Consider the following 14,750-nt stretch of genomic DNA (forward strand, 5'->3'; position numbering starts at 1 on the left):
TATATATATATATATATATATTTTAAGCCTAATGAATGGACAAGTGGCCTCATCTAAACATTTTACCCGAATTTAGTAAAATTTTTAGAGAAAAATATATATAGGTACGTATTAGCAATAAAGTATTAAATTCAAACAATATTTATCATCACATAAACATGCATTTATCAATCTTACAAACTTTAAATTATTCAAATAAATTTACAACAAGACAATCAAATACTTCCAGATACTATACATAGATCTGGTTTTATTTCTCATAAACATAATAGTAATTTTATGCCAAAGAAGTGGCTTTATTTCACACAAAGATAAAAGTAGTTTCATTTCACTTAGTGGCATCACCAACAAGCTTGAATTCTTGAACTTCCTTGAAATTCTCCCATCCCTTCACCAAAATCTTGGTCTCATATATTTTCTTCTTTCCAGCATCAGTTGCCACAAGTGTTATATAGTATATGATTCCAGCAACAATTTGTTCTTTCACATTCAAATTTTCTACAAACTCCAAATGAGCATTCTGAAAAATAGAACATATGTCGTTCGTTCAAATAAAAGAATTATTAAATACAAAAAATAAATTCAGGATTAAGAGATTAACCTCTTTCTTATTATAATCTTGAACACCAAAACGAGCAAGATCTTTGAACTCGGGGAGGTTTGGGAATGGAACATTGGTAATGCCCCCAGGATTTGCACTATCATCACCAACAAGCTTGAATTCTACAACTTTTTTGAAGCCCTCCCATTCCTTCACCCAAATCTTAGTTTCGTATATTTTCTTCTTTCCAGCATCAGTTGCCACAAGTGTTATGTAGTATAACGTTCCAGCAACAAGTTGTTCTTTCACATTCAAGTTTTCTACATACTCTAAATGAGCATTCTGAAAAATAGATGGTACATACATGAAAGAATTATTAGATACTACAGTAGATTCAGAATTTAAATGTGAAAAATAAAAGAAGGGTAAGTTATTATAATTAACCTGTGCCTTATTATAATCCTGCACAGCAAAACGAGCAAGATCTTGAAGTGGGGGAATGTTTGGATCTGGAACATTGACAATGTCTCCAGTTTTTACACTATCATCACCAGCAAGCTTAAATTCCACAACTTTTATGAAGTGCTCCCATTCTTTTACCCAAATGTTAGCTTCATATATTTTCTTCTTTCCAGCATCAGTTACCGCAAGTGTAATATAGTACATCATTCCAGCAACAACTTGTTCCTTCACATTCAAAACTTCTACAAACTCCAAATGAGCCTTCTGAAAAATAGATTATATATGCCATTATGGATTCAAAATTTGAATACGATTTGTTTGAATCTGAAACTAACAAACGCATAAAAAAACTGTGATTTTCTGGGGATTAATATGAAAATTCGCAAGAAACTTATTTTCTTGCAAATTAGTATGTCCCATGTACTACAAGAAAACTATGAANGTGAATTACATGAGCGTTTTCCTGGGAATTAGTATGAAAATTTGCAGGATAATAAATTTCCTGTGAATTTTCATGCTAATCCCAGGAAAATCCCTATTTAATTCACTGTTTTTCTCATTGTGTATAATTCACAGTTTTCTTGTTGTGTAAAAAATAAAAAAAATAGTAAATCATTTTAATTAACCTCTTTATTATTATAATCCTGAACAGCAAAACGAGCAAGATCTTGGAACTCGGGGCTGTTTGGGAATGGAACATTGATAATCCCCCCAAGCTTTGCACTATCATCACCAAGAACCTTGAATTCTACAACTTTTTTGAAGTCTTCCCATTCCTTCACCAGAATCTTTGTTTCATATATATTTTTCTTTCCAGCATCAGTTGCCGCAAATGTTATATAGTACAACATTCCAGCAACAACTTGTTTTTTCACATTCAGATTTTCTACAAACTCCAAATGGGCATTCTGAAAAATAGATTGTATATGACGTTCATTCAAATGAAATAATTATTAGATATCGCATGCAATGGGTTCAAANACATGCAATGGGTTCAAAATTAAAATATTATAAATTTGAATATGAAATTAACAAAAAAAAATAGAAGATGAGTAAGTCATTGTAAATAACCTCTTTCTTATTATAATCCTGAATCGCAAAACGTGTAAGATCTTGAAACTCGCGGTTGTTTGGGAATGGAACATCGGTAAAGCCCCCAATTATTGCACTATCATTACCAACAAGCTTGAAACTTATAACTTTTTTGAAGTCCTCCCATTCCTTCACCCAAATCTTGGCTTCATAATCTTTTTTATTTCCAGCATCAGCTGCCACAAGTGTTATATAGTATATCATTCCAGAAACAACTTGTTCTTTCACATTCAAAACTTCTACAAACTCCAAATGGGCATTCTGAAAAAATAAATTGTATAGGACGTTCGTTCAAATAAAAGAATTGTTAGATACCAAAATAGATTCAAGATTTGAATACTATATATAGCTTTTAAGGTAAGATTAACGAGAAAAATAAAAGAGGAGTAAGTCATTGTAATTAACCTGTGACTTATTATAATCATGAACAGCAAAACGAGCAAGATCTTGGAACTCGGGGTTATTTGGGTTTGGAACATCGATAATGCCCCCAACTTTTGCACTATTATCACCAACAAGTTTGAATTCTACAACTTTTTTGAAATCTTCCCATTCCTTCACCCAAATCTTAGTTTCATATATTTTCTTCTTTCCAGCATCTGTTGCCGCAAGTGTTATATAGTACATCATTCCAGCAACAACTTGTTCTTTCACATTCAAATTTTCTACAAACTCCAAATGAGCCTTCTGAAAAATAGATTATTTATGACATTGTAGCGGATTTAGAATTTGAATATTATATGTTTGAATGTGAAACTAACGAAAAATGATAAAGGAGTAAGCCGTTTGAATAAACCTCTTTTTTATTATAATCCTGAATAGCAAAACGAGCAAGCTTTTGAAACTCGGGCTTGTTTGGAAATGGAACACTAATGATGCCCCCAGGCTTTGCATTATCATCACCTATGAGCTTGAATTCTACAACTTTTTTGAAGTCCTCCCATTCCTTCACCCAAATCTTAGCTTCATATATTTTCTTTATTCCAGCATCAGTTGCAACAAGTGTTATATAGTACATCATTCCAGCAACAACTTGCTCTTTAACATTCAAATTTTCTACAAACTCCAAATGAGTATTCTGAAAAATAAATTGTATATGACGTTGTTTCAAATGAAAGAATTGTATATTAATTAGATATTGTAGTGGATTCAGGATTTAAATATGAAATTAATGAAAAAAATAGAAGAGGACTAAGTCGTGATTATAATTAACCTGTTTTTCATTATAATCCTGAACAGCAAAACGAGCAAGCTCTTGAAACTTGTTGCTATTTGGGTTTGGAACATTGACAATGCCCCCAGGCTTCGTACTATCATCACCGACAAGCTTGAATCCTACAACTTTCTTGAAGTTCTCCGATTCCTTCACCCAAATCTTTGCTTCATATTCTTTCTTCTTTCCACCTTCAGTGCCCTCAAATGTTATATAGTACATTATTCCAGCAACTATTTGTTTCTTCACGTTCAAAACTTTTTCAAACTCCAAACTAGAACCCTGAAATATACAATATATATATATGTTGTTGAAATGAACGAATTATGAATAGGTCATGCATGCATACTAATTATTCACAAAGTAAGCATTTGCAAAATATATGTCGATGTGTAGCCATTCACTCTATCAATTATGTTAACAAAGACATGTAAATTTTCATTAACTAATTATGATGTGATTCATGTGTAATTGAAGTAAATTAAAATAACTTTTTACATTTTTCTGATTATAATCTTGGACAGCAAAACGAGCAAGATCATCAAACTCGACTTTGTTTTGGAATGGAACATCGACAAGGCCTCCTAGGTTTGCCATCACTGCGAATAATTAATAACTTAATTGTGTTATAAGAAGAGGGATATATTATTTTTGTGATGAGAAGAAGGTGAACTTAGCTGCTTTTTATAGAGAAAAAAAAAGGGGGGAAGAGAACTTAGCTAGCACGTTATAAATATTTTGATTTAATTTGATGGATTTGGATTTTAGCAAAAAATATTTAAAATAAAAACATTCAAATTTTATAATCGACTCCCCTCATATGTAATGGCATTAAATGGTAAATATTTCCCCTCATTTTCAACCATTGTTTTTTATTTGAAAAAATTGCATAAATAAGACAAAATAAAATTGCAATTGTCCCTATCTATCCAAAAGTGGGGTGTAAAACGTGGGGATAATTGATAATAAAATCAAATAATCTTATTAAAAAATGAAAGTATAGTGTGATTTTTCTTCCACCTATATACAGAAGCGGAGTTAGGTGGAATTTATTGATTCAGCAATTTATTAGCTTTTCCATAAATTTTATATTTTTATTAGAATATTAAATAAATATATGCATATTAACATGTGAAATTCCCATAGAATTGATTCATAATTCTCAAACTCCTAATTTTGACTTCGTCTCTGCTTATATTTTTAATCAAATAAATGAGATAATTAATGCGGACTCAAAATTTAAATTTAATTGATTTTATATTAAAATTATTTGCACTAAACTCACAATACTTTTGAAATCATGCAAGAAATATTTGATAATACGATAGCTTTCATATGAAGCGGCGAAATTTAATTTATGTTATTACTTACGTTTTCTACAACACGTAAAGGGCAATTTTATAATTGAATAACAAATTGAGAAAAATAAAAGGACGGCAAATAATAATATGTATTATATAGTGTAAATAAATATCATATTGTTACACTATATAAAATGTATTATATAGTGTGAATGAATATCATGGAATAAATTACCTTGTGTATACTGTGAAAATGGTGAGAAAAGATATATTTTATATTTCATATAAGCTATAATAATCAATTAGGTTTACAATGAAATTTAGAATTCAATCACTATTTCAATTTAAATATTTTTGTAGAATAAACTTCAATTAAATTTGATGTATTTATTTAATATTTTTATAAAAATATTATTACGAGTTTTTAGAAAAAGTTTTTAGAAAAAGTTTTGACTATAAATATCTTAGTATTTTCGTAAAGTTGTTTTCGTTTTTAATGTCAAAAATAATATTTAAAAATTAGAATTTGTAAATTTTTGTGAGTAAAATTTCGAGTGTAAAAACCGAAAACATGTTCTGATAATTTTCTTAATTTTGAAAATCTTGAAATTCAACTTGAGGTTTGTTTCCAAATTATTATGGCCGAACATGATTTTTCGAAATTGAACTCTGAAAAAGATATTTGACCAAACACTCCCTTACTATTCGGAAGGATTATATCTTCTCAAATAAATTTGGTATATTTCATTAATATTTTTTTTATTTAAAAAGACATTAAAATTATTTAGAATGACATTTTAATTATTTAAATTTTTGTTTTAAGGGTTTCCCCTTTGAATATAATATAAATATAGATTATTAAGTTTTTTATTAATATATATATTATTAAATAAATATAAAATTAAAATTATTGAGTTCAATCACTACCAAACTCGGTCCTTAAATTATGTATGTGATTCCTTATTATGGTAACTAGTCTTACTAATATGGCAAAAGTAGTCATGTAACATAGTCGGTACATAGTAATCCATAAAAATAAAAAAATAAAAAGAGATGTGAAAAATGTGTTAATAACAAATAAGAGTACCATTATAATAAACCAAACATTCTTTAAAAAAAAAAAAAGGTTTAAACACCCTCCCCCATTCAACTATACATTCTAAATGCAAGGGTATCATATTATCCTTTTGTTTAAAACAAACGTTTATGTGGCACACTGAGTATATCTCACTCTCTCAAAGAGAATGAGGAACAAAACAAATAATAAAATTTTATGGGATAATGCACAAGTACCCCTCAATCTATGCCCAAAATTTCAGAGACACACTTATACTATACTAAGATCCTATTATCCCCCTGAACTTATTTTATTAATAATTTTTTATCCCTATTCGGCCTACGTGGTACTATCTTGTAGGTCCAACGTTGGTTGACTTTTTTTTCAAGTTAGTGCCACGTAGGCCGAAAGTGGTAGAAAATTACTTATAAAATAAGTTCAGGGGGGTAATAGCACTTTAGTATAGTATAAGTAAGTTTCTGGGATAAATATGTGTATTGTTAATTATTCTTTTTTCTTATTTCTTTCTTCTTCACAACAACATAAACCAAATCTCTCCATCACTCACCTTCTCTTAGTCGCTAAATGGGTTAGAAAATTCTTATCTTGATTTTTGTTGCCTAGTTTATGATCTAAATTCAAATTTTGAAAGAATTTGAAATTGTCAACCAAATTCATATGTGATTTTGAAAATAGAAATGAAAAGATCCATTGTTATGTATCTATTACCTCAATTTAAGAAGGAAAAATTACATAAATTAATACATTTTAAAAAATAATTACTGATTTTAGCGATACTTTTTGTTTATTACCATTTATAGCAATGCTTTGTTAAATCTGTAATATGTATTAAAAGTGAATTATGTATGCAATATATATGAATTATAATTGTTTTTTGAAATATATTATGTTTGTTTGGTAAAAAAATTGTCACATTGTATTATAAGTGTATTAAAATGTGTGATAAATATATTATTCATCATTAAAATTTGTATTATATGTGAATAATAAATTGTTCTTTGTAATATGTATTAAACTTGTATTATAAATGAATTAAAAGTGATCAAGTGAGGTAAAAATATTATTGCTATAAATGGTAAATATTTTTTTATTATAGTATATTTATGTAAGTTTCCCATTTAAGAATTCGACAAATTCATCCATGAAAATAACTTGAGTATCAATAAAAATGTTGGATGAAACGGTTAGGAATAAAATTTTCGCCAGATTTTATCTTTCAAAATTGTTTCACGGTCATCAATGATGAAAACATGAAACATATCATCAACTCCTCCAAATCTTGAGTTTTTTTAATAGATATCAATGGTTTAAGACTTGATAATATTGATCTTATCACGTCCGAGCCTACACCATGGCGGGACTGGCACTCGATAATCATTGTTGGCCTCGAGCGGACCCAACTGGGATTGCTTTAAAAGTTTAAACATGCAACTTGGCCAAAATGGCAACCCAAGCCTTTAACATAAGAATGAAAATGTAAAGACTATTGAATGACTAATTGTCTATAAAGCCTCTACTAACTGAGATGGATTTTGGGACAAAGCCCACATCATCCTATTGAACTAACTAGAAAGCAATAAAAGATGTCCTCCGGAGTGCAAGGAGGCTCACCAACTGACTCTGGAGTGCTCAACTGGATCAACGGTGCGTTGGATGTCGATCCTCGTTACCTGCGTCTGCATTATAATACGATGCAGGCCAACTGACATCAGTACATTGAATGTACGAGTATGCGAGTTGGAATGTTAATACAACATAGACTAGAAAGAGGTTCTGAAAGAAACACTTACCTTGGCTCTTCTCAACTCATGTATACTTACTAAACTCTTCTCATTATAAAGCAGATTTAAACAAGTGCAATAAAAAGAAAAATTGTTTACAACATGCTATAAACTCTGTGTGTATGCAAAGATACCAGAAACTCTGAGATGTATGTAAAAATACAATGAATTGATGTATATGAAAATACAATAACTGCTATAGGAGTTTCTCTAACCGACAACCATCACTTAAGAGCTACAATGATGATACAGCGATCTACCTCACTTTGCCAGCGCATACTATATCCGGCCAAAGGTATAAGACCTGAATTGTTTAATGGATCTACTAGTCTACTGTGAAAAGGGTTCATCTAAAAAGTATGAACCTTTTCTATTTATGGTGACTACATGGTTTATGGAGACTGTGAGTTGTCTGAACTCTCCCCCATATCGGTGCTCAATACTACTTTCAAAAATATGTTGGCTATTATGTTTTTAAAACATATTGATTCAGTGGTTTTGGGATTAGTGCTCAAAATATTTAGCTCAAAGCTATCTTGAAATCATAGTTTCCTTGCTTGCTTCATTTAGAAAGCTATTACTCTTTTCTGAAACTCAAAACTTAAGTCTTAAAACAAAGTTAAAATGTTTGTGAAAGACTTATGAGAACTTGAAATGACTTCTCTTATGTGATTGATTTCTCTTGACTTTAATTCTTAACTGCTCTTGACTTGACTCTTAATTGGTCCTTGAATTGAATTATGGATTCAAGAAGTTAGATTTGTGTTTGGAAAGATCTCATGATGTTTAGGAATGATTCTAGATAGCTAACATGAGAAAAATCCGAAAATCAAAATTTGAAGGTGGGTCCACAACGCGGGACATAGTTAAATTTTAGTTCCGAAAACGTATTTTGAGGCAGAACACTTCATGTAAGCTCCGCAACGCGGAAAAGAAATTTCGATATGAGAACAGGTCGTGCGATGCGCTCCCATGTCTAGATTTCGCTCGTCAAAATTTCTTCTTCATTTTTCCCCCCAATTCACCCAAACGCAATTATTTTTTAAAAATCTCTTTTAGATACAGATACCTAACAAATATACCTAAGAACCTAACCCGAAACGACCCCATAATGCGATGTAACGAATTCAAAAACCTCACAACTCAGGCAATTCAAGCAAAACACATGAATTTAAGAAAAAGGATATCAAGATATCAATATTCAAATATTTTAGGACGAATCCAAACTGAAATAACATGCTTGGCACGTGAGAGAACGATTTTAACGTTATGAGCGCCTCATATACCTGTTTGAAGCATGTTCCTTAGCGAAAACACCAACAGTCTTGGTTGATGTCCCTTCTTTCTTCTCTCTTCTCGTTAGCCCTAGCGTGAAAATTCTAATTTTTCTAAAACTGACCAAGTTCAGTCTTGACCAATATTAAACTCCTAAAAACGAAATTAAATAAAAGGGTAGCTAAAAGACTAAAACACCCTTAAAATCCCGGATTGGACATTTTCTTAATTCGACAGCCCAACTTTCGAAAGGTGTATCTCCCTCATACGATATTGGAATTGTGCAAATTCCGTGCCATTGGAAATGATCAAAACTCATCCTGAGCTAAAAGTTATGGCTGTTTGAAAATGATCAAAACTCACTTTTTATCCTTAGTTAATTTTCCAGATTTTCTTATACTTTCCAAAATTAACTATTTCCAGATTTTACACTTCCTTCTAGTTCCTTCTAGTTGCAGATGTTACAAATCTTGGAAGGAAGAAGTGAGTTGAGTTGATTGATAAACTTTTGATGTTCGCAAGAAAGATGAAAATGTTGGAAAAAAAGATTAATCAATGGCAAAAACAAAAGATTATCAAATATTTGTAATTTTACCTTTCAATATTAAAACTTAAAATTTCATTATTTCAACTAATCATAAATAAAACTTGAAATTTTCTCTTCAATAACAAAAAAAACAGTTTCATCAAACAAATGTCAAGAAAAAAGACAAAGAAAAGAAGAAAGAAAAAAAAAAGAAATGGGCTGAAAAGAGAAGAAAAAAAATATGAAAAAAATGGAATAAAGAAAGAGATAATTTTTTTTATTAAAAAATAATATATATAACGTGGCAGACGAATGTATTCACTTTCTAACATAAATGTGGGTGTGACCTTTTAGAGGGCTATATATTTTAGTTTTAAACAGTTCAGGGTGGTAATAGAACCCCCGTAAAATTTAAGTGAATAACTGAAAATTCGATAATAAATTAAATGACATTTGACCATTTTCTCAAAAATAAAAACATATATATACACATATATACCAAAAGTCATTTGAGAAGGATATGGAAATATCCTTTTGGCCTGATATTTATATATGTTTATCCTTTTTAATTTTAACACATTTTAATTAAAAATAAAAAAAATAAATTTATTTTAAAATAAAAAAATATTATAGACTTTTAAATTTTTTACTGAACCACGTATAATAGGACCAATAAATATTAAATATGAACATTAAATAATCGATCTGTGAAAATCCTAAAACAGGACCAATAAAATATTACGATACTATGAATATTAATGTAACGACAAAATTAGGAATGAGTGGTAAATTAGGTATAAAAAGGGGGTGTAAAAACGTGGTACTTAAAAATAGTGGTATAACAGTTTATATCCCCTTTAAAAGAATTAAAAAATAATTTACTTTTTATTTTTATAATTAAATATTATTCATCAGGTAATACATTTTTCAAAGCATTAATTTCAATAAAGTCAAAGAATAAAATAGAAATAGTATTTTTACTATTTATATTTCTTATTACTATTTAATTTAGTTCAGATTGCAATTCAATTTAATTTTTTAATCATAACCATGAAAAACCTTACAAACTATATTATAAAATTACTTTTGTATTAGCTTTCTCTTCATATTATTGTCGTGGCAAAAATTATTTCCTTAGAAGTTAAAAGTCATCCTCGCTTTAGTGTGAAAAGTCTAAATACATTACTACCACATGTTCCTAATTTTTAATATTCACGTTTTATTCGAATTACTTAAACTTGTTTCACTTAGAAAATAAAGTTAAATTAATTCACAAATAAAATATCTCCTTTTATCTTTTTATTGTGTATTTTAGAGCATAGGAGGAAACAAATTCATGACTTATAATTCTTTCATTTCAACAATATATACTATATTACTATAATATCTATATATATATATATATATATATATATATATATATATATACCGAAAATCAAAATATTATCATTAATTAATGAGATAATTATACAGAATAGCAAAGTAATAATCTAGAATAAAAAATGTAGTAGCTACTGTTTGATTTAATTGTGCCCCATCAAACGTTTGTCAGTCGCCTCTCTCCCTAAACTCTCGCTCGCCACTCTTCCTTTGCTCGCCTCTCTCGCTTTATAGAACAGAAGTGTATAAATTGCCTTTCTGTTTTGTATAAAGCGGAAGAAAATTATATATACACATGCAAAAATATATATATTCGTGTTATACACTTAATTATACAATATGCAAACATTTACTTCGATTCAATTGTATAAAAAATTAAATTTTATACAGATATTGCAGCGAAATAGGCCAGCGAATTATACAATTGCAGCGAAATACAATTTTCTCTCGTTTTATACAACAGAAGTGTATAAATTGTGTTTCTGTTTTGTATAAAGCGAGAGAAAATTGTATATACACATGCAAAACATATATCTTCTTCCTATACACTTATAATTATACAATATACATATATTTTACTTCAATTTAATTGTATACAAATGCAAATTTTATACAGATATTGCAGCGAAATAGATCAGCGAATTATACAATTACAGCGAAATAGGTCAGCGAATTATACAATTGCAGCAAAATAGGCTAGCGAATCATACAATTGTATATGTATAGCAAATTACACATTTATATATTTGCTATGGAGCGCAATTATGCAAACTTTGCTATAGCATATAAATATAATTTTTTTATTTGTTATATGTAAAAGTTGTCCTTAATTAATTATTGCTAACAAATAATTTTTTAATGTAATGCTCTTTCAATTTGTATTTCTTATCAATTAATTGGAGTTCAGCAGTTAAGTGACGCAACACGTAGTTGTTGGGACCATGTTACTTTTCTTTTCGATATTAGTTTCAATTGCTGACTCGATACGTCTCTTATGAAATATAATAATAAAAATAATATTACTATCTTATTCTTTAACTTAATTAATTAATAATTTGATAAATATATCACCTGATAAATATTTAATAATAAAAATAAGATAAAAATAAAAAATAAATTATTTCTTAATTTTTTAAACTGGACAAATACTAGTATACCACTATTTTTAAGTACCACGTTTTACACCCTCTTTTTGGGAAGGGAGAGAGGTCTAATTTTACCTAACTATCATTCCTATCGTTACATTAATATTCATAGTATCGTAATACTCCCCCGTCCACTTTTAATTGTTATGATTTTATTTTTAGAGTTAAATTATAAGAATTTTGACTAACATTTTAAGATATATTTTTTCATCATATTGATATGCAAAAAATTGCAATTTATAGTACTTTTCATATAGTTTTTAAATATTTTTTTTTATTTAAATTATCGAATTAATATAATCTAATTTAATTTTAAAAATAGTCAAATTGACTTACAAAAATCACAACATGACAAATAAAAGTGGACAGATGAAATATTTTATTGGTCAAGTTTTAGGATTTTCACATTTCGATCATTTAATGTTCATACTTAATAATATGGGCAAAGGACATAAATCACATACTTTTAAAAATTACCAATTGTCCTTTATAAGCTTATAATTACATAAATCCCTCATACTGATACAATAATATAACAATTGATACTTAATATGATGCGCGAGATACGTTAATCGTTAAGTATGATACTTAATATAATTGCTTCTTCCTTATTCTTTATAATTGATATAGTTGTTAATCGTATTGTGTTTTCGTATATTTTAAATTGATATAGTACGAAAAAATTTAAAGTGTAATTGAAAATAATTGTAAAGCGTAGTATTCATGTTTCATATAATTGTAAACAAGTAGTCTATTTTTGTTAATTTTTTATTTTCGTCCGTATTCTGTTTTGGTTAATAATTGTATGAACTATGAATAACGTATGACTATTTGAATAAGTTGTATTCCTTAACGAAACAAATATGATCAATGTAACCTATGTTGTAAGCGTTTGTTCTAAAATGGATACAGTTTCAATATTTGTTTTGTATACGTATATGTTAAGGGACTTCTATGAAATATGAAGAATTACTATTGTGAATAAATAATATTTATTACTATGATGAAGTTTTGTTCATAACATGATGATTATTATGTATTTAGTAAGTGATATTACTTGAATAAAGGTTTATTCATAACATGATGCAAGTACATTTGTGAATACATATATTAGTTACTTAATCCTGACTTTGCTAACAACTCTACTCCTGACTTGGAAAGTTTTTTTTAGTGTGAATACAATAAGAATACACTGAATAAAATACATCTGAATCCAAAATACAATAAGAATACAATGAATACAACTAATATGTATTTACTTTGGAAACATACAAATAGCATTACAATGTGTATATTTACTTTACGGATACAAACAAGGCTCACACAAAGCACAATTAGTATAAAAACATCTGAATCCAAAATCACCCAAAATGAATTCATTAACAATAATCATATAACACAAATACAACAAATACATAAAAAATTTATAGCATACAACACAAATTCAATAAAAAGTTCATTAATAAAATCTGAAATATCATATACATGTAAAATTTATTCATAAATTATTGAATTTCTACAAATGTGAAAAAATATAAAGGAATGAATAAAAAATGATACATTATCAAAATTAACAAAAACTGACCCCAAAATACAATAATAAAATAACAACTGGAATACAAAATAAAAACTAATAATATTTCACAATGTACATAACAAGAAATTTACAAATATATTCAATACACATTGTTGAACAAATTGTTCTTTAAGTTCAACTCAACATACAAAAATCTAAACATGCAAAAATATTTAAATACCTCTTCATCAACAATTTGATCTTCTCCATCATTTTCTTGTACCCTACGAGTTACGTTTTCAATCTGAATTTGATGAAGACTTTGTTCTTGTCTTCTCTTTTCCCTCATTTTAGAAGCAGATCCTATAATACCCGCTATTTCTTGAGTAATACATAGATGAAATGATGAAAAATCACTAGAAATCATTTTACTAAGATGAATAGTGTCTCTTTATAATCATCCATTGAAGAGTGATTTATAGTTTCACCAAATAAGAATGATATAAACAATAACAAAATCAGAAAATAAATCTAAAAAAGGAAGCGAACGATGAAAATACCTTAATTAGAGAAATTTGTGTGAATCCAGATTTTGAAGATAAAAAACAACATTTCGGTAGAAGATAATAAGAGAAATTGAGGATGAAGATAAGAAGGATTTGAAGGTTGAATAGAAATATGAACAGGAAAATATGGAGAGAGAGAATTTTTTTATTTTTTTTAACTTATGGGATAAATATGAAAGAGAGAGATATGGAGAAAATTTGTAGATTTTAATTTTTTTTAAAATAAAAATAATTTGGGAAACGTGAACTATGGATATACATGGGAATGTAAAAAAATTAATTTTTTTAGGAGGTAAAATGTGGGTTTAATTAGGATACATATTCTTTTTCAAAATAATGACATTTTCGACATTTTAACTAATATTTTTAAAGTAGTGAATTTTTTAAGAATTAAATTGTTGATTTTGACTAGTTTGCTAATTTTTCGTATTATTTATTGGTCCTAATATATGTGGTCCATTAAATCGAAAAACAATAATGTTAAAAAATTAAAAAGTCTATAATATCTTTTTTTATTTTAAAATAAATTGATTTTTTTAATTAAAATGTTTTATAGTTAAAAGGGTAAACATAAATAAAATATTATTAAAATATTATTCGGGCCATATGATTTTTCCATATTCTTCTCAAATGACTTTTGATACATGTGTGTCTATTTTTTTTATTTTTTTTAAGAATGTTTGATTTATTAGAATTTTTGGTAATCTTATTTGTTATTACCATATTTTTCACTTCTCTTTTTTTATTTTTTTTATTTTTATGGATAACTATGTATCAATTATGAGTTTTTGGCTAAAATCATTCCTTAACTATGACTCAAATCTAATGTATATCTTTATATTATCTAAATGAGAAAAACATCATTATACTATCA

The 14,750-nt window shown here is 27.9% G+C and overlaps 1 protein-coding gene across 2 annotated transcripts; it reads right to left on the reverse strand.

Moving 5' to 3' along the window:
- Window positions 1-141: 141 nt before the first annotated feature.
- Window positions 142-3,980, reverse strand: LOC107022726 (multicystatin-like). Of its 2 annotated transcripts, XM_015223319.2 has the most exons (9): window positions 3,807-3,979; window positions 3,309-3,590; window positions 2,892-3,173; window positions 2,501-2,782; window positions 2,075-2,356; window positions 1,630-1,911; window positions 986-1,267; window positions 602-883; window positions 142-520 (listed from the first exon to the last, which is right to left on the reverse strand). In XM_015223319.2, exons 1-9 carry the CDS (start codon window positions 3,903-3,905, stop codon window positions 329-331), a joined length of 2,265 nt encoding a protein of 754 aa, XP_015078805.1. In that variant the 5' UTR covers window positions 3,906-3,979; the 3' UTR covers window positions 142-328. The 2 variants fall into 2 exon arrangements, with proteins under 2 accessions (XP_015078805.1, XP_027773479.1); XM_027917678.1 differs by lacking the exon at window positions 2,075-2,356 and having other exon boundaries at window positions 3,807-3,980.
- Window positions 3,981-14,750: the final 10,770 nt, after the last annotated feature.

Source organism: Solanum pennellii, chromosome 6, assembly GCF_001406875.1.
Source record: "Solanum pennellii chromosome 6, SPENNV200".
NCBI lineage: Eukaryota > Viridiplantae > Streptophyta > Magnoliopsida > Solanales > Solanaceae > Solanum > Solanum pennellii.

Coding starts and splice junctions, on each gene's coding strand:
- LOC107022726 (XM_015223319.2), bottom strand. CDS start 3,905: ATGGCAAACCTAGGAGGCCTTGTCGATGTTCCATTCCAAAACAAAGTC. Junction 2,783..2,891: donor AGGATTATAATAAAAAAGAG/GTTTATTCAAAC, acceptor TCTATTTTTCAG/AAGGCTCATTTGGAGTTTGT. Junction 884..985: donor AGGATTATAATAAGGCACAG/GTTAATTATAAT, acceptor TCTATTTTTCAG/AATGCTCATTTAGAGTATGT.